Raw genomic sequence first — 23,037 nt, forward strand, 5'->3', positions numbered from 1 at the left:
GATAGTTTGTTTGTTTGTTTGCTCTGAAACTATTGAACCGAAATTAAAAAAATCTCTTTTCATCTTTCTACTTTCAACAAATACTGAGTTATCTTACTGACAACTTGATATTTTTAAGTAACAACGGAATTAGTATACAATTTTCGTTTACCAAGTACGTTTTTTAAGTTGGTCGACTATTACTCTTTAACTAGCTGTTATAGTTTTCCTTGTAATTTCATTATATATCCTACTTTTGTGAATTTTTTCACCTACCTATAAATAACCAGTAGACCGTGGGGACACTTGATTCTAACAAAAATTACTTCTTAAAAACTTTAAGTATTTTACAAACGGATCCCTATATCAAAAAATATTGAAAGAAAACCCCTGATATCTTTGTAAGACCTATCCAATGATACCCCACACTATGAAATAAACGAGTAAAAAAAAACTTTACATGTAGGGGAGGCACCCCAAAAAAATATTTTTCGAGATTTTATTCTAGGACTTTGTTTACATTTTTACTGTACATACTCATGCTGATTTACAGCTTTCTAGTAGTAATAGTCTCTGCGCTAAACCGCGTACGGACGGACGGACAGACGGACATGACGAAACTATAAGGGTTCCTCCTGAACCGGAACCCTAACAAAGGGAATGTGAGTTTTTTGTTAAAAGCTTTCACGCCTAAGCCAGAAAACATTTTCTAATTTGTTGAAGGAAACAAGTGCCGCGGATTGCGTAGACGAATTTCTAAAGTAAAGTTACGTAATGGTCTAAAAATAATTACCCTTTCCTTAGGGTGAGAAAAGATGATTTGTACGCACACATATTGAAGTAATAATTAGGTATTAGATATAATGTTGCCAACTTTTAGAATAGGTATAAATTACGACTGCCCAGTGCCAAATATCATTAAAATTTGTACATGAAATATTAAAAGAATAAGATCGGAAAATTATATTTCCACAAACGAATGCAATGTTTTTCAGTTGGTAGGTAGTTCCTATATCAACATTATCTAAAATTGTCTGATTACATTCCTAACTTGTCAACTCAAGCAGATTAACTAGCTATTCGTAAATTTTTATACTCTTATTTTAGATAGCTGTGAAATATTGTAATAATTTTTTCGTAAAACATTTTTCTATATTAAAGGAAATGTGTGACATTATTGGAACGCAAAAAACGAAAAAAAGAATTGCTTTTCAGAAGCAAAAAAATAGGTTGTTAATAAAGACCAAATTAGTGAATAGGCCAGCTGGTGACAGACGGACGGACGGGAGTTTTAGTAATAAGGTTTTACCCTTTGAGTACGGAACCATAAAAAGAACCAATAATTATAAAGTATAGTTATAAGATAAGTAGTTACGGTTAAGTTCCTTAATGTATTTTTCTCGATAAAAAAGCTAAAGTTTCGTTTCTGTATTTTTCACAATTAAGATAACCAATAAAATCAATGAAACTCTTACTTATGTGTACAGGAGGAAAAATCACATTTAACAGTAAGGTGCAGTTAATGCTTATAAAAATAAAAAGACAAGAGCGAAGATGATAAGAAAAGTGGAGGGGCAAGGAAAAAAAATCGTTTCTGAATTCTGACGTAATAACACATAAAATTTCTATAGAATAAAATAATGCTGTTCTATGCCTTCGTAATAAATTGAGTAGAACCCAAGTAAGTAGGTTATAGTGACGCCAGTCATCTGCTGAATTGCAATTAACACGGTGCATCATCAAGGTATAAGTAACTCGAATACATAGAAATTGAAATAGTACACCGGTCGTCCTATTTATGGACTTGCCTACAATGATTACTAATATCATTGCTTGCCTAAGCAATATTTCTACATGCGTTTTATTTGCGTTACACGTGTAGATGTGACTACTCTATACTTTGGGATAGGGATGCTGATAGTTTTAAATTAAGAGTGAGCTAATAGTAAAGCAATTTTGTAGAAGTAACAGGGTAGGTATCTGCGATCATTACTTTTGGAGCTACAGGGATTTAAAGGGTCAAATTTGCTGCCATGGATCCCTAAGAAAACGGTCCATAATAAATAATACATATAGCACGAAAGAATGACGTCGCTGAGAAAGATAGTTAAATTTGTATTTTCAAACAAAATTACAAATATCTTTGTTCTAAAAATAAGCTAAAAATGTATAAATTTACATATAATTAAGTAAAAAGATTTTTAATTGATTTTGATATTTTATAATCTTATTTATTTTATAAACATCCAGACAATTTTGGTTTTTTTATGTATTGATTAGTTAAATTACCTTATTTAACCGAATGTCTCATAAAAATCAATATATTGAAGCCTTTTCCTCATTCATTATAACCGCAAGTAATTAATAATTCCATTGGGATTTCACATTAATGATTTTTGAATTAATATCTTCACTGCAGTTGTGCCAATAGACTCTGTGCCAAATTTTAGGTAGGTAGGTAGGTGCCTTTCGCCGGAAAATGCAGATTTCATGATCATTTTGTTGGTAAGTGCAATACTGAACGAGAATCTACGATTGCCAGACATAACTAGGTACTTACCTAATTTTTGACGACTCAAACTTTTTTTATTCTTTACATGTTGGCCCTCGACTACAATCTCACCTGAAGTGATGATGCAATCTGAGATGGAAGCGGGCTAACTACTCGTAGTTAAGAGGAGGATGACATTCCACACCCCTTTCGGTTTCTACACGACATCGTACCGTATTGCTAAATCTTTGCCAATAGTATGGTAACTAGCCACGGCCGAAGCCTCCCATCAGCCATACCTGGACCGCTTAAGAAAACCTTAATTGGTCCAGTCCATATTCAGAACTTGGCCGTCTTATAAATCCACTGCGCATGACCAGGCCGGTATTGGGCATTCCCTTTTTGTCAGCCTATGTTCCAACCATGGGTAAGTTTAGTAGTCAAGTATGGAGTTTGGACCTTCGTGGTTTTAGTAGGTAGCAGGATTAATTTGTCCATGATTAAAACATAGTTTTTAAATATTTTCTACGGAATATCCTTAGAAATCATGTCCCCATGCATCCTTATACCCTTAGCTTCATGGCAACCCTTCGCTAGAAACCCTTACAGTTTTCATAAAATCTATCTATAACGGTAATTTTCAAAGGGTTGCCGCGAAGCTAAGTGACTGGCAACTAAGAAGAAGAAGAAAGAAAGAAAATGAATTTATTCAAATCTCAAAGTGATAGACAGTAATGACAGCATGACGTCTGTCTGTAACCCTTAAAAGAAAGGGTGTACAGCTCAGCATATTATGATATAAATTATACCTAAGTATATATATCTAGGGACATGATTTTACATATTATGCCAAAGAAAATATAAAAATGTACAATTTATACTTGGGCGGTATTTAAATAAAAGAATACAGATGGATGATTTTAAAAAGTTTCCATTTATCTATTGGAGGTTTTGTTTACTTAGACCTTTGTACTTAACAGATAGTGTACTGGACATTGCCGAGCCCCTTTCGACGGGCCTCACCAACTCACCAAGCGTCGCTTATCTTCGTTACGCGAGAGCCTCCTCCTCTTAAGCCGACCACACACGATCAAGTATACCACTAACACTGCAGCGTGCTTAGGGATGTAGGCAAATATAGAAGTGTTCATTTCGTACCCATAGCGCTATTTCGATATGTTTTTCACTGTCCACATCCGTAAGCGCGCTGCAGACTTGATTAAACTTAATCGTGTATAGCTGGCATTAGGAAAATCTGGTGCGAGAGTCCAGGCTACTTATACCCGGGCGGCCGGCCGGCGGCGTCATTCGAACACGATCCGTCGAGAGCGCTGTATCTACGTTTGTGTTTCGCAACTTTGATAATAAATTAATTTTAATTTACGTAGTGTTAGAATTTAGAAATCATGAAGGGAACCCTGTTAATTATACTAGCGGTGTGGACGCTGTCTGCCGTGACGGCGATACCCAGAATGAGGGTGAGTGCTTTTCCTTTTCTAACGTATTTTCGTTTGCAGCAGCGATTTCAGTTTGTTTGTAAACAAGTTTTTTGATGTAAACAGTGTTAATATTCAGCCTGACCAAAGTGATTTTCTCGGCGTGGAAAATGTTGTCTCAGTTTATAATTAGGTACACATTTCTCTGAACGGTTTTTAAATGAATTGTATATTATAATGAAATTAATGAAATATCAGGAACGGCTGACGCGATTTGAATGAGCCTTTTACCTTTTGTCCCGGAAAAATCCGTGGTTCCCGCGGGTGTTGTGAAATAGGCACCATCTGAATTTCTGACAAAGTAGTACCCAATTAGTAATTATTAACTAGGCTCGTGATAGCCCAGTGGATATGACCTCTGCCTTCGATTCCGGAGGCTGTGAGTTCGAATACGGTCCGGGGCAAGCACATCCAACTTTTCAGTTGTGTGCATTTTAAGAAATTAAATTACCACGTGTATTAAACGGTGAAGGAAAAACATATTCTCTGCGTGTGAGAAGTCTGCCCATCCGCATTGGTCCAGCAGCGTGGTGAACTATTGGCCTTACCCCACACATTCTGAGAGGAGACTCGAGCTCAGCAGTGAGCCGAATATCGGTTGATAATGATAAGGTAGGCTACCTATTCATACAAATAAGTCTGTTTGTAACTTAAAATTTACTAAGCTTTTACTAAATGCTTATTTAAAAATAAGTTTTTTTTCTAATAAACGATAAGTATATCTGAAACGGCTGTATCGATTTTGATTGGACTTTCATTGGTAGATAGCTGATGTTAAAGAGTAACTTGGGCTACTTTTTAATCTGACGTTAATACAGAAATGGTATTAGCGCGGGTGAATTCGCAAGTTAATAATAAAAGAATAATTCGAAATAAGAATGATAATCCTTTATAATACCGTTATAATATTTTTTCCTATCATATTTTTTTCTTGGAAATTTCCTTACCGGCTTATCAATGTAAATTACTATCTACAAGAAATTAAAAACAATAGAATTCTTTTAGATGAACGATGACAAACGAACGTTTGTATACGTACTAATATCGTATTCAGATATATACTCAGAGGTACAATTATCCACCCACTTTAATATAATTGCGTCATATTAAATCGGGCGGATAAGTGTGCCTCTGAGTATGCTTGTTATGACAGTTTGATTTTAATAATATACTAGCGGATGTCCCCGACTTTGCCCGAGTGAAATTCAGCTTTCAGAAACCCCGCGGAAAATGTGGATTTATCCGGGACAAAAACTAGACTTTATGTTGCCCAATAACCTCCTTCATCTTCTAGTGAAAGTCCCATTTAAATCGCTTCAGCCGTTCCAGAACCCGTAGAAATAGACAGAAAGACAAAAATTTTAAAAAAGCTTGAATATGTTTTAGTAAGTATCTCGTAAATAAGGGAAAACAGTTATTTTTAAATCACAGACACTTTTATTTTGTTTATATGTATGTATTTGTAAGAACTAATAATGTAATGACAGTCACGACCCATCTTGATGTTAAGTTCTCATCAATACAAATTAATCAAACCTAAACACAAGGTAACTACTGTAAACAGTTGACGTGTTCCCTTGTCAGTGATTCGGCTCCATCATCAGATCGACTCCTGACCTTCAGTAAGTTGTAGTGCATTAAAATACTTTATGAAAAAATAAGGAAACGAATTGGCCGCCCCTACAATTTTCAATAGTTCCTCTCGATTTCTCCAGGATCTCATCATCAAATCCAGGTTTCCTTATGGTACCACCCTGGAAACATCTCCTTTCCAACCAAAAAAGAATTATCCAAATTGGTCTATAAATGACGAAGTTATGCGCGAACACACATAAAAAAAATATATATACGGTCGAATTGAGAAACCTCCTCCTTTTTTTGAAGTCGGTTAAAAACTTAAAATTAAAGTTACGAAGGTTCCAAACTCACAAAGAGCCAACAACAAACTCAGCCAAGGTTTATTTTTTTTACCACCATTTTACAAACTTGATTATCTAGAACTAAGCACACAATATAATATATAAAAAAATATTAAATACATAAATAACTAATGATCACTTTCATTAATGAATCAGCCGGGTTATTATGTGTCTCAGTGATTGATATTCAAATTCAATTAATAGTCACTACATCGTAGTAATCATCTAAAATTGTTTTCAACAAAATTACATAATTGACGTCATTTTACGTAGTAGCATAGACCATAGTAGTGGTAGCAGGTAGTAATGTTTTTTACCGAAAACTTGTTCACATAATTTCGTTGATATAATCATGTTGATCGTAAAGCAAAACTCACTGTCATTTGATGCAAAATGGTGTAGGATAGGTAATTTCGTTTAAAAACCTCCCGAAAGTCCGTCAACCAGCAAGGTGTTTAACAGTGAAATTCGTAGACGTTGTAGGGGCACCCCCAGGGGATCATTCAGCCGCTGATTGTCAAATTTAACCTAATTTGTTTGAGAATTTGACACTCAGCGGGTGCAATTTTGAATACCCCCGAAGGTCATGAAATTATTAAATACAGCCTCGATCAAGTCATCAATATTCTCTCATATTACTCTCATATAATATAAATTGAAATCGCTTCATCCGTTCGGGAGCTATGGTGCCACAGACAGACAGACTGACAGAGAGACAGATACGTCAATCTTATTATACCCCTCTTTTTGCGTCGAGTGTTAATAAAAGTTGGTTTTACACCCTCTGCTTTGGAGAGCATGTTATACCGCCAGTCCTGGTCATATTATTAACACACTAGAAGACGCCGCGCGGTTTTACCCGCGTAGTTCCCGTTCCCGTAAGAAAACGGGAATAGTATATATACAGGAAGAAAATTTTTTTAGTGCGGATATTTTTATATTTTGTACATAAACAAAATTTAATGATCACGTATTTTTTCTTTTTTTTTTAACTCAAAAATAACAAAATTATCGTTAGCTAAAGTTATTTACTTTTGAACAGAATTTTAGGGTCACCCTATTGTGCGTTTATTTTATTTTCGTTTGATACCTAAAGGACGTTACCAGATCACTTTTAAGCTGAATATATCTTGTTTAGTAATAATATGTACATTATTTTGTTATTTTAGAGACATAAATTAAAAAAAAAAATTACATAAAATGTATCGAACTGTTTGTAGATTTATATTCTATTAATGATACAGAACCACGAAAAAAAATATCCGCACTAAAGACCGAATCACCCTGTATAGCCTTCCTCGATAAATGGGCTATCTAACACTGAAATAATTTTTCAAATCGGACCAGTAGTTCCTGAGATTAGCGCGTTCAATCAAACAAACAAACTCTTCAGCTTTATATATTACTATAGAATATAGATTATCATCCTACTCGTACACCCGCTTATCCGCATTATAGCAGCATGGTGTGTCTAAGCTCCATATCCGCTACCCTTGGTATATACGGAGGGAGGTCTTGCCCTGTAGTGAGTTGTTAAAAAAAAGCTGGTAATGTTATATTTATCAAATAACTTACCACAAAATGCCTAGTACTATGTAGTGTTCTATTACCGTGGGGACGATAATACCACCGGCACCTAGGTATATAAAACTATGTACACAGTACGGTAGGTACACTATAAATACTCTATGCTACGAGTTGACGCTATGATGACAAGCGACGGGTTCAGCACTGACCTACAGTACTAATACCTGACTTCACTGATGTTACATACATACAGATAGGTATGGTCATTAGAAATATATGTATACCCTCATCTGTTGTTCATTAGTGCTATGGAAAAATGGTAGATAATGTTCGCAGTGACACATTGTTAATAGTTTGCCTAGTTACGTTGCGGCCAAACACATTTTTCATACAAAATCAAGGAAACCATGAACTTGGTCAAAGGCAATCTAATACAGTTAAATATAAACTTAAAATAAACCTGTAGAGAGGTCAATTCTGTACATGAAATTTCCAAAATAAGTATCAGGGGGTGATTAGTGATCGATAATTATTCTTCATACTCCTGGGCAGGTTATAGTATACTTTTCATCACGCTACGATCAATAAGAGCAGAGAAGAGAAGGGAAATGTTGGGAAAACGGGAGAAGATACTCCATTTTTACAGCGCTGCTACTGTAAGGGCTGGAATAAAAAGGTCTAAGGGCGGATGAATAGAATAAGCATTCATTTGACATACTACACAACTAAATAACTGACGAGGGTATATAAGTTTCAAGTCTTTTGGGTATATTCTAATATTCCAATAAATAACTAGAGCATGTTTTTTTTAAATTAACCAATGAGGGAAGGAAATTAAAAAAAATCATTATTTAATACTGTTCCGACGCAATTTAGCCAGGCGTCCTATGTGTAATGTGCGAATGTGAATATTTTCTATGCCGGTATATATTTCTTATGCCGCATCTCGTACTAGTATGTGTAATAATACCTAACAGACATCACTGATGTCACAATAGATAGCTATAGGCAATAGAAATCATTGTGAAAGAGATCACAATTCACAACATATAAAAAACTAGCGGACGCCTGCGATTTCGTCCGCGTAGAATTTACTTTTTCACAAATCCCCCGGGAACCATGGATTTTTCCGGGATAAAAAGTAGCCTATGTGTTAATCCAGAGTAAAATCTATTTCCATTCCAAATTTCAGACAAATCGCTTCAGTAGCCGCAGGATAAAAGAGGAAGGAACAAACATACATTACACACAAACTTTCGCCTTTATAATATTAGTGTGATATCTACTTATAGGTAATTTCAAATAGTAGGCTTTTACTAAAACTTTCCGTTTTCATAAATAATAATTGAAACACTAAATTTAGGATGATTCCACAGTTTTATAGTCCTTGTGATGACCTTGGATGTAAACTTCAGCGGGACGCTCATGTGAACACATCGGCGGGTAAACTTAGCTCAGCTGCATTTGCAATAAGAATCACTAGACAGTTCACCGGAGTGGAATAAGCTGGGGTTGGTTATTTTGGGTACAGTGTGGTACAGTATAGAAATCCCTTTGATTAGAGTCGAGATAGCCCTGTGGTAATGAACTCTGCCTTCGATTCGAAGGGCGTAGGTTCGAATCCAAGTTTTTATGTGCATTTTAAGAAATTTTCTTATATTTCTACATGTGTGAAGTCTGCCAATCCGCATTTGACCTGTGCTCAACAGAGAGCCAAATATGGATTGTTAATATTGATGATGATAAGAAATCCTATATACAACTCTTTTATCAAAGCTACAAGGCAATCTTGAAACTGCAAAATGCAAAGTTTAAAATAGGTACCTATGTGTAACTGTCTCGTTGCTTTTGTGGTTAACAATATGTGGGTTCTCCTTCTTGAAATCTGCTTTCTTCCAAAGTCACCACAGACCAAACAAACTCTACCGTAGGTACTTACAGCTAAGGAACAGACAAACTGACAGCCAGTGCCCACGTCTGGGTGACGTCAGATATCAGGGACCTTGTCTTCGCCGGCGAAGACGCTGTGTAGCTTGTGTTTGTGTTGCCTTCCCTTTAATAAACTATTTAAAAAAACTTCGTACCGTAGATATAATATGTATCAATTAAGGTCACCTGAAAATGCGTGGATTTAGAAATTATGCTTTAATTTTCGTATGCTCGTTTTTCTCGGTCGTCTCTGGTGCCCCGCTAGACGGAATGCCATATGCAATTTCTTAGCTTACAGGCTAGGCCAGGGCTTAAATTAAGGAAGGTTAATTATCTTGCTATCGGTCCATGAAGAAAGAGTAAGTTAATTAAACCAACAAGTCGAAATAAGAACGAACTTATAAATCAGTTATATTGACATCAGTTACTTAAAATAATGTGTACCTACTGCCTACTCTTACTAAAAGGAACGTAGTTTTTTCATCAAACTGGAAAAGAAATTTCGATTCGAATTATTCAACGTTTTTATGCGTGTAAATGCACTTGTTTTCAGACTAACAGTGCTTAAATATTGTAAAGATAAAATTAGCCTATATTGCTTAATAACATCCTCTATCTTCCAGTAAAAACACCATTGAAATCAGTATAGCCGTTCTAAAGACTACACCGGACAAACAGGGACAAACAGACGAAAATTAAAAAAGAATTGTATTTTAATATCGTGTACATAATTGTACGCACTTGAGAAACATACAGTTGTTTTGAAATCACAGACAGACACTTCAATTTTATTTTTATGTACCTAATTGATATTTCCGATTTTATTTTTGGCGCGGATCTGCTAAGAATAGCTCTGGGAGAAACTGATTGATGGCGGGATGCCGCTCGGCTCGGCCGTGGCTGACATCACGTATACTGTCTGTCTGCTTCATTTGTTGAACTTACACATTATTTATATACATTGGAAACATCTAGAAAATCTAAATATGTAAATGGAAATGTTCCTCGCTGACTCAAAGGAAGGTTTCCATCCATTCAACTTTCTGACAGGCCTCTTGTATGGACTTCCAAACTACGGTCTCGAGCCGTTAATATCCAGCGGCTCCCTACAACCCGCTTGATGTCTTCAGTGGGAGTCGACCAACACTTCGCTTTCCAGAGCGGGGTTGCCATTCCAACACTTTGGAAAACCAACGTCCATCGGTTCTTTGAACTATGTGCTCTGTCCATTGCCACGTCAGCTTTGCGACTCCCTGAGTTACGTTAGTGACTTTGGTTCTTCTGTGGATCTTCTCATTCCTGCCCCGCTAGCCAAGTGGCACGTCGATTCTCTTTCTTCGATCGGTAACGCTTCGAAAACTAGAAAGATGTATGGGAATGACATTTGTTATCGACAGGTCACGTGATCAAGATCTATCATTTCCATACATATTTCTAGTTTTCGAAGCGTTGCTGCGGGCTGATTCGATCTTGCAAAGAAATACCAAGCTACTCTCTTACTGTAGTACAATAAGAGAGTAAAATTTTGACGTATTTACAAGTACCTAGATTAAAATTCTGAAGCGACAAGACGCATTTTTTAATAAATTTTTTTTTGTTAGTAGATACGCACATACTTACCATTTTTTACAAATGTAACTTGGAAAATTAAGAACTTCCCAATAAAAATCTTCACCCCCTTAAAAAGACAAAAAGTATTCTTCATAACGTAAGTAACCTTCTTCGTATTAGGTTCTGAAATCTAGCCAAGTTTCATTTGAACTCATTCAGCCTTTGACATCTATGTATCTATGCATTCAGCACGGACGGACAGACAGACATACTTTCCGACAGACAGACAGATTATATAATTTCCTCCGACAATAAATTTTGAAATAAAGTCAATGTTCAGAATTAGACCTGTTTCAGTTTTATTATAAGTAGATATAAATACTCGTAGATATAACTATTATTCTACAATTTAATAGTCATTTCATTTATTATAGAGTTCAGCAGTGTTATCAAATCTCTTGCCTTGCATGTTTGAGTTAGAAACCGCATTTAACTGGATAAAGTTGAAACTTTAATTACCTCTATTTCATTCTAAGTATCTATCTATGTCTATATCTATATTAATTGTATATCTATAATTATAATAAAACTGGTCGAATTCTATACATTTATTGGCAATTTGAGATTTGACTTATACCATTTGTAACAACAAACGTTACCGTAGCATAGAATACTATTAGCGCTATACATATAATACGAATTCTGTTCATTTTGTACATTCTGTACATTGAACTTATTTTGAAATTTTTTGTTGGGGGGCATTATGTAATCGATACTGAAGCTAAAAATATTTTTTTTTCGATTTTTTGTCTGTCTGTCCGTGTTTTCTTTTGTTTTTCGGGTATCACGCTGAAACTACTGAATGAATTCCAATGAAATTTGGTACAGTTTAAGAAAATAATACGAAGAAGGTTATAAGATACTTTTTATTGCGACCTTTCGCATTTATACCTACCTATATTGAGATATAACATAATATGCTCTCATACTTTACCTTTAAGGAAGACTATATGGTCTTAAAGCTTCGAGAGGCAATAGTGAATGGACCTTGGTAGTTTTGGGAGTTTATAAATTAATACTCATTATAATAAAACAAGGTCCTGCGCCGCGTCTATCTGTTCGCGATAAGCTCAACAACTATCTCAACAGATTTTCATGCGGTTTTCAGCAATTATTTTCCCTAAATATGGGGAACTCTGATTAAAAAGATGAATTTTAAAATATAAATGGTTTTAGTTTTACGCACGCATGACCGATTAGGGCTTCGCCGGGTTTTCGGCATTCTCATTTCCAGACAGTAGTACAAGTAGGGTAATTTTGTTTACAAGTATTTTATTCGAGATAAAATAAGAATTATAATGTCGAAGCATCGTGGCAACCTTTCACCAGATACTTTTATTCTTAAATTCGAAGATAAAAAGGCAAACTGGCTAAATTTCTTCTTCATTGTTTTTCTTCCGTTCCATTAAGTACTGTATTCCTGGAAATATTCCAGACGCAAAATCATAGGAAAGTATGTAAAAATAATTTCTACGAAAATAAGTAATTAGTGTTCGTTGTGTCACCTAAATATTTTAAGTTTGTTTTCTAGGATTCCTAGCACCCATTTAGTATATGTACTTATTACAAAAAGTAAACTGGGTCGATGCACTTTATACTTACTTTTAAAAATATTAAAGGACACAGTCACCTGTATTCAGCGAATCCTGGATGCAGGTGACTCAGTATCGTGATGTTTGGAAGTCCCTACAAAAGGCTATGTCCTGATGATGATGAAAGGACAAAGTACTAAGCAAACTTTTTATGACGAGAGACTCGCTATGAGAGGTATTTTAGAAATGTAAAAGAAAATTAATATAACTATACTACAGCCCTTCTTGATGAATACCAACAAAGAAATTGGAAATGAAGGTAGAAAACGCATGTCATTTCACAAGTTATTTATTTTAAATTATGTATGGTTTGTTTATAAATATTAACCATATCTAACTGTTCTAAGCTTATTAATCAAATTTATTTTCATTTAAAAGCAAGTTAAATTATAATTATTATTAGGTGTGAAATGACTAGTGATTTTTTTTTTATTCTTTACAAGTTAGCCCTTGACTACAGTCTCACCTGATGGTAAGTGATGATGCAGTCTAAGATGGAAGCGGGCTAACTTGTTAGGAGGATTTATATTTATAACCTCATTTTTAATTTGTTTGTTGGTAAATAGTACTCATCAAGAAATGTGTAGTATAGGTAAGTAGGTAGGTAGGTAGGTAGGTAGGTAGTAGGTAGCCAATTATGGAGTTTGGGCCGTGGTGGCTTTTTTTAAGGCCTACAGCACCAGGTACCAGATGTACAATTTTTCAAATATAAAACGCATTTTTTTTGTTATTTTTCACGGGTTAACATGAGGAATCCTGTTTGCAGTTAATAGTCCTTAGCTTCGTGGCAAAGGCAAGGGACTGTGGACACGATGATTTTTTGGCGCAGTGCAGCGGATTTATAAGACTGAAACACCTACGGACAAAAAGAAAATATTAAAGTAAACACTTTTGAGGGTTTGAGGGTCTGGGCTCTTGAAACTCAGCTATATATAGTAGAAGCCTTTACAAAACGTGGTACTAAGGTGTTTCTGGCTATTGCAGGCTTTTAGTCTATACGTTATTAAATCATACTGTTGGGAGACTGTAGTCGGAGAAAATGTGTTCGGCTATAATATAACATGGCTTACTCGTAGTTAGTATATCAGAACGCGTCCAGCGCTGCTCTGGTAGGATCTTAGCAGGTTTGGCTGGGCGGGGAGAATGATTTGAGCGAAAAAGGGGAGTGTTAACTAGTTTCAAAGGACGTCTTTAACCCTATTAATCGGTCACAAGTCCGGGACTTCGCTCAAGGTCATCTGCCACTCGAGGGTTTATTGGTAACATTCTTGGTAGGAATTGTTAAACCTGATAAGCTTTCAAACAATAATTATGTTTTGCCATTTAAATCCGCTTATGTGTCAACTGCCAACCCGTCTTCGACACTACCATCAATAAGTAATGTTTTAAAATTTATAACATTACTGGGTATAGCTGGGTATAGCTTACAAAACGCTCCTGCCTGCCTTCGGGCCCCATGAGGAAACCTCCCCGGTGACCATAGGCGTATATCGAAAGCTTCCTTGCCAGAAACTGTGTCAAGAGGATTTCCCACCCAAATCTCCTGCGACACAAAATCGTTCCGTTCCGAAAGTGCGAGACAAATATGAAGATGGTCAACGACCTGCGATTCTGTTTGCGTTGTGCTACTACTTCCTGTTTACATGTTATGTGATAGTCCACGTGATCGTGTATGAATGGCGGCATACAATGATTCGGAACATGCCTAACTTACGGCCAGGATTACACCGAGCTTCCATGTCCAAACTAATATTATAAAGTAGATTAAAAATAGAGAATATGATTTTCAAAGTGATAACTTCTTCTGGGAGGCTAAACCGCTTCGTAACGTAACACGTTACAGCGCCACTCTGTCTTTCTTCCTTTTCTCTCATGCATATGTTTAGGTTATCACTTCTGTCGACCGAGATGCACACTTTTTTGGTTAGTTTGATATTATTATATATATTTAACTCAAAAACTAGTCAACAAGTCAATTAGAAAAAACTAACTGGCTATCTGCGATACGTTCGGAACTACAGGGATATATAGGGTCATATTCGCGGCGGCGGCGTCATATTATATTAAATAGCACGAAAGAATGATATCGTCGATACATAAGAACGTTAGATTTGTATGGGCGTTCAAATAAAATTACAAATATCTTTGTTATTTTTTATGCGTCACATTGAATGTAAGGAATCTAAAAATGTATGACTTTTCATCTAATTAAGTTAAAAGATTTTTGATTGATTATTATTGTATTAGTGTCGGGGATATGGGTTGATAATGATGAATGATGATGATCTATCATTATAATTTTATTTATTTGTTTGTTTTGTATGTATTAATTTTATAATATTGACTATATTCAAACCTAGTCGTCATCCCCATCTGTGTAACGACAGCATGACATGTCTCCCAGTGTGCATGCGCCCTAACTGCGCGCTCGGTTCGCCGGATACGCTCAAGGGCGCGACGTGCGCTGGCTAGTGGCGTACACTCGCGCCGTACGATGACATCACTGTCCGTGTCCACTCACCACTGTCACACCACTTTAGGCCTGGAATACATGTGTTTTTAAAGCATTCTTGTTTTTTGCACCTTAGTTTTGAGTAGAGATTCTCTATTTTTTTTGAAGTGATAACTTCTTCTTTTGCTTCCTGACGTAACGCGTTACGGAATCATTTCGTCTGGCTTCCCTTTCTCTCACGCATAGGACACAGGTTTAATGTTATCACTCGTTTTTATTTTCTAATCACGAATTAACAGTTACTGAAAAAAAGTGACAATTGATTGGTTAATTTTGCTATTGATTGGTTGGGTCCACGGGAGACCAAAGAACAATGAGCATGCTCTAAACTTTATAACAAGCTCATTGATCTCCGAGCGTCAACATTCAGTCAAAAACACAGAGCTTAGAAGCACCACTTTTTCTGCTATACGCCTGAGATACTTACGTAGGTACACATTCTTTTATTTGGCTTTTAAATTGGACCTATGTGTTTCGGAATTCATTAAATTTTGTTATATTCTCCTTCTAATACTTTTTTTAAAAATACTTTTTATAAAATATTAGAGGAAGAAAAATAATTTGGGTCCAATCCAAACTATGACATGCCCGCAAAGAAGGAATACGTGAACCAAATTTCATGGTTTCATGTTAAATAGATTTTGAGTCATAAAGTAGACAAAAGTGGCCTCAAATGGTTCGTGTAAAGATACCTTGTCTTGTCGCTTTGTCAGACGTTCTCTCTGTTTTGCTGACGCACCTCCGTGCGTCTCGATGTTGAGACTTGCTTGCTTGAAGGATGTTTGTTACTTTTTCACAAAATGGATTTTGCTGAAATAGGAATGGGGATAGATTATATAGACAAAAACAACGGTTTTATAACCGATATCCGGTTCCCACGGGAATTATGCAAAACGGAATTTCACGTGGTCGAAGTCGCCGGCATTCGATTGCATGTTATTAGTAAGTAGGTAAGTAGATATGATAAATAAACATAATATGTAGTTATTCATTGAATTAATGTAGAACCGAGAAAAAGATAATACGAGTAGGTACTTTCCTGACAAAGAACAATAATAATTAACGATTCCAGTGAATTTGACGCAATTTTATGACATGACACTGATTAAGATCCCCGTTTGCCCTTTGAGACACGCTTATCATTTACTATGTTGTTATCACACTGGTAGCCGTACTACTTACACACAACTATAGTAAAGACAGAGAGATAAGTAGGTAATCTATTCACATTCGTATACAAGAAGAAACCCGTGACATCGTCGACGAAAAAATCCGCGATTAAAGCCTCAATCGCTCAAAAGTCAAAGGGTGAACTCGTCACCACTCCGATTAGTTGGCAGGGAATCGAATTTTTTTTTGGCAGATATTCCTAGAAAAAAACCCTTCTAACTTTTAGATATTTATGTTAGGGAAAAAGTTTCTTCGCATTTTATGTAAAAATTCAAAAGGTTTGTTTTATTATTATTTATTATTACATTTGACTAAAGTATGTAGATGCCATTTTGTTGCCTATCTTTTTGCTATCTTGTAGGTAGAGACGTGATCCCTTTGCTATAAAAATTTTGGGGCATCTGATCAAAAAACTGCGACAAGTGGTTTTGGCAGTCCTCTCGTGATGTAAACCTGACACTACCTAAGGAACTCTGCAGAGACCGAAACAGGTGGAAATCTGATGAAACTGGCTGATGCATGAACACCTCCCAGCCGAACTCTCGTAATTTTTGCTCAGTGGCTAAATATGGTGAAATATATCATGGTGAAAAACCCCTTCTGTTGAATAATCCTTACTCTCAATTTTTTGCTTTAATCTCATCAGTTGTTCGCAGTACAGTTCAGAAGCGATGACCCTGCCTGGCGGTATCAGCTCACAATGAATAGTGCCTTTCCAATCCCACCATACACACAGCATCATCTTGTTGCGAGTTAACCCGGGATTTGCCACAGTCTGTGAAGCCTGACCGGCCTTTGACCACGATCTTCCTCGCACGTTATTGTCGTGCGTACTTTATCCACTTTTTCATCAACAGTTATCAGCTTTTTTAAAGATGGTTCGGTTTCATTACGTCATCCACACAAATGAGTACACGGATCATTAGGTTTCTTTCAGTGAGCTCATGAGGCACCCAAATATCGAGATTTTTTGTGTGCAATTTTTAAAAGCGCCAAAATCGTTTCTGTGGTATAATATATGTATAACTAACATGCCAATCTGCCTCCACATTTTAAAAATTTACCTTTAAAATTCCCTATAATTAGCTCGAAGTTAAAATAACATTGGTTTATTTGTTCCAGAGGGCTATCAATCCAGATGAGGCCGAAGCGGTTGAGAACAAGGCACGAGTGTGCGCGCCACAGACTCCGTGCGCCTGGGAGATCTACAACTCGCACACCAAGATATCGAAGATCCGAAATACATAGTAAGTATTCATCATAATATCATCAACAGCCTTTTTCAGTGCAACTCCTCAATAATAATCATCATCAACCTTTTATAAACCCCGACACAAAAAGAGGGGTGTTATAAGTTTCACGTGTCTGTCTGTATGTGGCACCATAGCTCCCGAACGGATGAAGCGATTTCAATTTAGTGTTTTTGGTATGAAAGGTGACTTATGTGCGAGTGTTCTTAGACATGTTTGATGAAAATCGGTTAAGCCGTTTAAAAGTTCTGGGGGTTGAAAGTAAGGAAGAAAAACCGAATGTCTGCAAATATACTCGAGTGGGGTCTCAAATGAAACCGCACTGAAAAAAAATATCGATGACTTGATCGAGAGTGTGATCGGGGGTGTCAAAATTTTCAATTTTATGTTATTGATGCAATACCTCAATAATAATCAGCATCAGCCTGCTTTTGATGCGATAAATCAATCTGCCATGACTTTTATGAGGTCTAAGTAACAATGAGCGACTTGACATACTGCATTTTATGCGATGCAAATAGCAGCATGGAAATTACAATGAATACCTACCGCGTTTAACTAAAGTGCCCCGTGGGACAGTCGACAGTCGTTCCGCCAATCTACTCTGCTGGCATCACCAGGCAATGCTTTTGCGCTCGCCCAAAACCCCTTGTGACACCGCTGAAGTCCCATTTAGAAGTCTAAGGCACTTAGACAATCATAAAAAAAATAGGCTGGTGATGATGATGACCAAAACTTCAAGTATCTCAAAACTCAAGGCTTAGGTAAAAACCTTACTGGCGGATGCCCGTGACTTCGTCCGCGTGGAAATCAGTTTTTCACAAATCCCACGCGAATTATGGAAAGTAACCTATGTGTTAATCCAGAGTAAAATCTATTGCCATTCCAAATTTCAGCCAAATCGCTTCAATAGCCGCAGCACAAAGGAGGAACAAAAATACACACTTATACACACAAACTTTCGCCTTTGTAATATTAGTGTGATTAGTGCGATAGGGTTAGGCTTAGGCAAGGCTTATAGGTAACTGAGATAAACTGAAATTAGAAACTCATTCACTATTATCGTACATAGTAAGAGCTGTGTCTTTAAGATGGAAAAGGGAGAGAAATCTAACGCTATGTTAATTTTTAATTTCAGTTGTGAATGTGCAGAAGGAACAACGTGTGAAAGTAAAGAAAAAGACGAATCTGGCAACGTGTATATCTACAAATGTCTTACCACACCTGAAAGCTAGCTGGTCAACGGGGACTATTGCGACTTCTGATGACGCTTATTCACCGAAGACTTCTTCAGAAGTACAAAGGGAAAGCATAGATAAGAATTCCTATAGCTTGGCAAATTTATTTGTAACACCCCCGATGGTTCGCGCGGGCTGGGAGGGGGCAGCGATACCCTGCGCGCACGACTTCATACCCGTGCAGTATTTCCCCGTTGCCCGCATATCATGGGACTGTCATCAACAAACTTGCCAAGCTATAGTGTCTACATACACTAATAACACTTTACGTCTCCACGGCTCCAAAATTGCTGTTTAGGTGGTCTTGTGATGCTAAACTACTAACCGACAGACCACTGTACAATCCAATAAACACAAATGACCACTTGCTGTTACAACTTCATTTGCGTCATGTCATAGTTTCCATCTGCATATATTGTAATCTATGGAATAGTTTTTTTAATTTTTAACCGACTTTCAAAAAGGAGGAGGTTCTATGTTTGGCTGTATGTATGTCTTTTTCCAAACCATTAATTTCAAGTAGTGTGAATCTAGCCTTACGACAATAATTGAAACATTAAATCATTCAATAGTGGATCAACATGGATTAGGATTTAAACCTCAATTTTCTTCAAAGTAAAGTGGACCTAATCACTATTTATTAAAGTTCTTTTTATTATGAAGAATTTGAGTATTAAAGCCTGATCCATGTTTATTAATAAGGTCGTAAGACTAGTAGTAGTTTATTAAATAAAATGACAACCGTGCAAGAGGTCCACAACCTTTGCTATCTCCATAAAACGGTCGGTACTACGAAATGTTACATTCAATCTTTTATTACCGTAGTTATAATATAGGTAATTGGTTTTTTAAAGAGCTGTAGTAAAAATATTATAATAAATAATCATTTTTCTCTACTTTTGAGTATATATAATTTTATTTTGGAATTATTATCATTAATAATTTAAAGTACCTAGATGCAATTTTAATTTTTTTTGAAGTTACTTCGAAAAATATTTTGTCAATAGTCGTGCGACGATTTAAGAGCTGTTGCCTCGAAGAGAAGAGAGGAGAAAGTAGTCCGGATTTTCATTTTCTAAGTAGATATACTCTATCGGTGAGCGTAAAAAGTCATAGCAATAGTCCATAGTGCCTCTTCCGAGTTACTTGTCGTTATGTCACTTTAATTTGGCTGGACGCGCGACCGCGTGTCTCAATTTATAAATTTAATATGTTCATCATCATCATCATTACCAGCCGATGGACGTTCACTGCTAGACATAAGCCTCTAGCACGGACTTCCAACAACAACGGCTTCTAACCGCCATAGTGTACACTTTACTAAATCATATACAAATTCCCTTTGCTTCTTCGATTTTTTTTTATCAGATTTTCGCTTGGATGATGTTATTTTTAATTTTCGTGAGATAAAATGTATTTATTTACGTATCTATATTTAGCGTGTAATGCGTGTAACATTTATTGTTATATACTATTTTTTTTAGTAGTTTCACATTTTTTTTTAATCATTATAATAAAAAGTACTTATTAGATTTGTTATGTTTTGTTAGAAATACCCAAGTATTACGTACTTACTAATGACACGGTCAAAATTATTTTAGGGCTTGGATAACTTTTTTTATATCCGCATCTTTCATAATACAGTAAAAGCTCATTATTCGCGGGGGATACGTTCTCTAAATGTGTCGGGAATACAGAAACCGTGAATATGGATGGTATTTTATTCGGGATTATAAGGGATACGTTCTTGGGTGACAAAATAAATAACAAATATATAAAGAAAAAACAATTAATTGAAGTTATTGATTAACTATTATCTTCAGTCTTAGACAATGGTTTGAAGAATTTTGATTTCTTCTATTCAGCTTCTTCTATTCAGAGTGATCTTAAGTGGTATGGTGGTGGTGGATCGTGGTATTCTTAAACTATCCATTCGCAATTTCGACAATAGGTATTTGCAAGTTAAAGTTTAAATTTGCAGTTTCGTCAGTCAGATCCGCGAATAACGAAATATTTAGCCGCGAATATAGGAATTGGGACGCAATTTAAGCGTGAATAAGGAGCTTTTACTGTACATAGTAAAAAAAAACTTACCTAAAATGTATTTTTAATAGTTTTTGCAGAACTTTTGTTTAGTCAAAATTTCATTTCGGTCTAAGTTGGAGCTAACAGTTAGCTCTTAGACTAGATTACCTAGACTTAGACCGCATGATTGCTTTCCATCAGGCTTAATTGTAGTCAAGCGCAAGCCTTGTATAATAAAAAAAAAGTTTTGATCGTGTCGATGTCGAGTACTCGTAGTACCTACCTTCGTAGTGTACCATTTTCATTTTCTAGCAATGTGAATAAGCACGTCATTGTAAAGTTCCTATTTCGAATGAGCTATTTTGAGAGTATCACAAAGAAGTTAAAGATTGTCTTAAAACATTATAACGATTTTATAGATTAATTCTTTCCCGCAGAAAAACTTTCACAACAGTCATCAGTTTCCAACCTTTTCTTATACCAAATTTACGGATACGACCCTTATTGGTCTCTCGACTTTTTTTGTATGGAGGACGGGACTAAATAAAATTTCAAGCTCTCTTTTTAATTTTTGCATATATATATAATATCAAAATGTATGTATCATATAAAAAAATAATAATTTGCAAACTTATTATATTTTTATGATTAGGTTTCTTGACTTCAGTACTATTTTTGTGACGAGAAAATCTTAGTGTTTGTTGGTAAAAAAAAGACAACCTTTACAGAAAATTTCAATAAATATTAAAAAGAATAATAAATTGTAATTATTCGCATACTAAAGAGTTATTACGAAAATTAATTTCTTTGTGGCACTACCATTATATTAGGATGAGTGTTAGTTATTTAAGCATTTTTACTTACGATTAAGTAAATAGGTAGGTTACCTACCCAGTTAATATTTAGTGCGTTAATTTGTGACATAATTCATACGTCAACTGTAGATAGTTTACCAGTGGTAAAAAAACTGTTGGTGTTAGTAGGTATTTGATATAAATAAAGACTTTTTGAAAGTTTTTTTTGTTTTAATATCACCTATCATAACAATATTGATACTTAACGAGTATAGGTAAATAATTTAATCATCATTATCAACTCATATTCCGCTCACTGCTGAGCTCGAGTCTCCTCTCGGAATGAGAGAGGTTTGGCCAATAGCCACGCTGGCCCAATGCCGATTGGCAGACATCACACACCAGAGAATTAACAAAATTCTCTGGTGTGCAGGGTACAGGTTTCCTCACGATGTTTTCCCTTCAACGTTTGAGACACGTGATATTTAATTTCTTAAAATGCACACAAAAAGTTGGAGGTGCATGCCCAGGACCGGATACGAACCCACACCCTCGGGAATCGGAGGCACCGGTCATATCCACATATCACGACTCGAACAAATAATTTCATAGATTAAAAGGCAAGTATCCAATTAATTATTTAATTTATTATTCAAAGAGAATAGTCATTGACTGCGACCTCAGAAACACTCTAAGATGGTACGGGCTTACTTAGAAGAGGTACAAGTTTATTCTACCCATGCCTTTGAGGTTCATCGTACCGATACGTCTTTGCCGATATTACGATCAACATCTGGGAAACAGTGCTATATACTGATACCGCGAATAAAAATACGTGTGGTCGCTCATTAGGCTCATCATGATGAAAAATGTGCAGAAATTTCAGACCCGCACATAAACAATTGCCAAAGTTATAAACAATTGAAGATTTCTAAAAATAGGGGTCTACATTAATGGAAATTGAGAGCCGTGTTAGCCCAGTGGATATGACCTCTGCCTCCGATTTCGGAGGGTGTAGGTACGAATCCTGTCCGGAGCATGCACCTCCAACTTTTCAGTTGTGTGCATTTCAAGAATTTCACGTGTCTCAAACGATGGAAAACATCGTGAGGAAACCTGCATACCAGAGAATTTTCTTAATTCTCTGCGTGTGAAGTCTGCCAATCTGATGCCAAAGATTCTGAGATGAGACTCGAGCTCAGCAGTGAGCCGAATATGGGTTGATAATGATGAGTAGGTATATATTACGGTTGGCAACGCTAAGTGGTGATGATGAAACGAACGTTCACCACGTCAACTTTCCGAGGCCTAATTAATTTCCTAATGAAGAAGAAAACGTTAAAAAGTTAATAACTCCGAAGTTTCCGAGGGAAAACTAATGAAAAATATAAACTTTACTTAAATAATTTAGACCTACTACTATTAAAAAACATAACCCTTCTTGAAGTCGGGTAAAAAGAGGAAAGATTTGATTGTTTGTTTGCATTGAATAGGCTCCGAAACT

General features: G+C 36.0%; 1 protein-coding gene across 1 annotated transcript; it reads left to right on the top strand.

Moving 5' to 3' along the window:
• Window positions 1–3,766: 3,766 nt before the first annotated feature.
• On the top strand, window positions 3,767–21,755 carry LOC112043558 (uncharacterized). Its single transcript, XM_024079031.2, has 3 exons — window positions 3,767–3,948; window positions 17,349–17,473; window positions 18,615–21,755. The coding sequence occupies exons 1-3, from the start codon at window positions 3,877–3,879 to the stop codon at window positions 18,709–18,711; spliced, it is 294 nt and encodes a 97-aa protein (XP_023934799.1). The 5' UTR covers window positions 3,767–3,876; the 3' UTR covers window positions 18,712–21,755.
• Window positions 21,756–23,037: the final 1,282 nt, after the last annotated feature.

This window comes from Bicyclus anynana, chromosome 14 (assembly GCF_947172395.1).
Source record: "Bicyclus anynana chromosome 14, ilBicAnyn1.1, whole genome shotgun sequence".
In the NCBI taxonomy this organism is placed as follows: Eukaryota; Metazoa; Arthropoda; class Insecta; order Lepidoptera; family Nymphalidae; genus Bicyclus; species Bicyclus anynana.

Coding starts and splice junctions, on each gene's coding strand:
- LOC112043558 (XM_024079031.2), top strand. CDS start 3,877: ATGAAGGGAACCCTGTTAATTATACTAGCGGTGTGGACGCTGTCTGCC. Junction 3,949..17,348: donor CGGCGATACCCAGAATGAGG/GTGAGTGCTTTT, acceptor TATTTGTTCCAG/AGGGCTATCAATCCAGATGA. Junction 17,474..18,614: donor TCGAAGATCCGAAATACATA/GTAAGTATTCAT, acceptor TTTTAATTTCAG/TTGTGAATGTGCAGAAGGAA.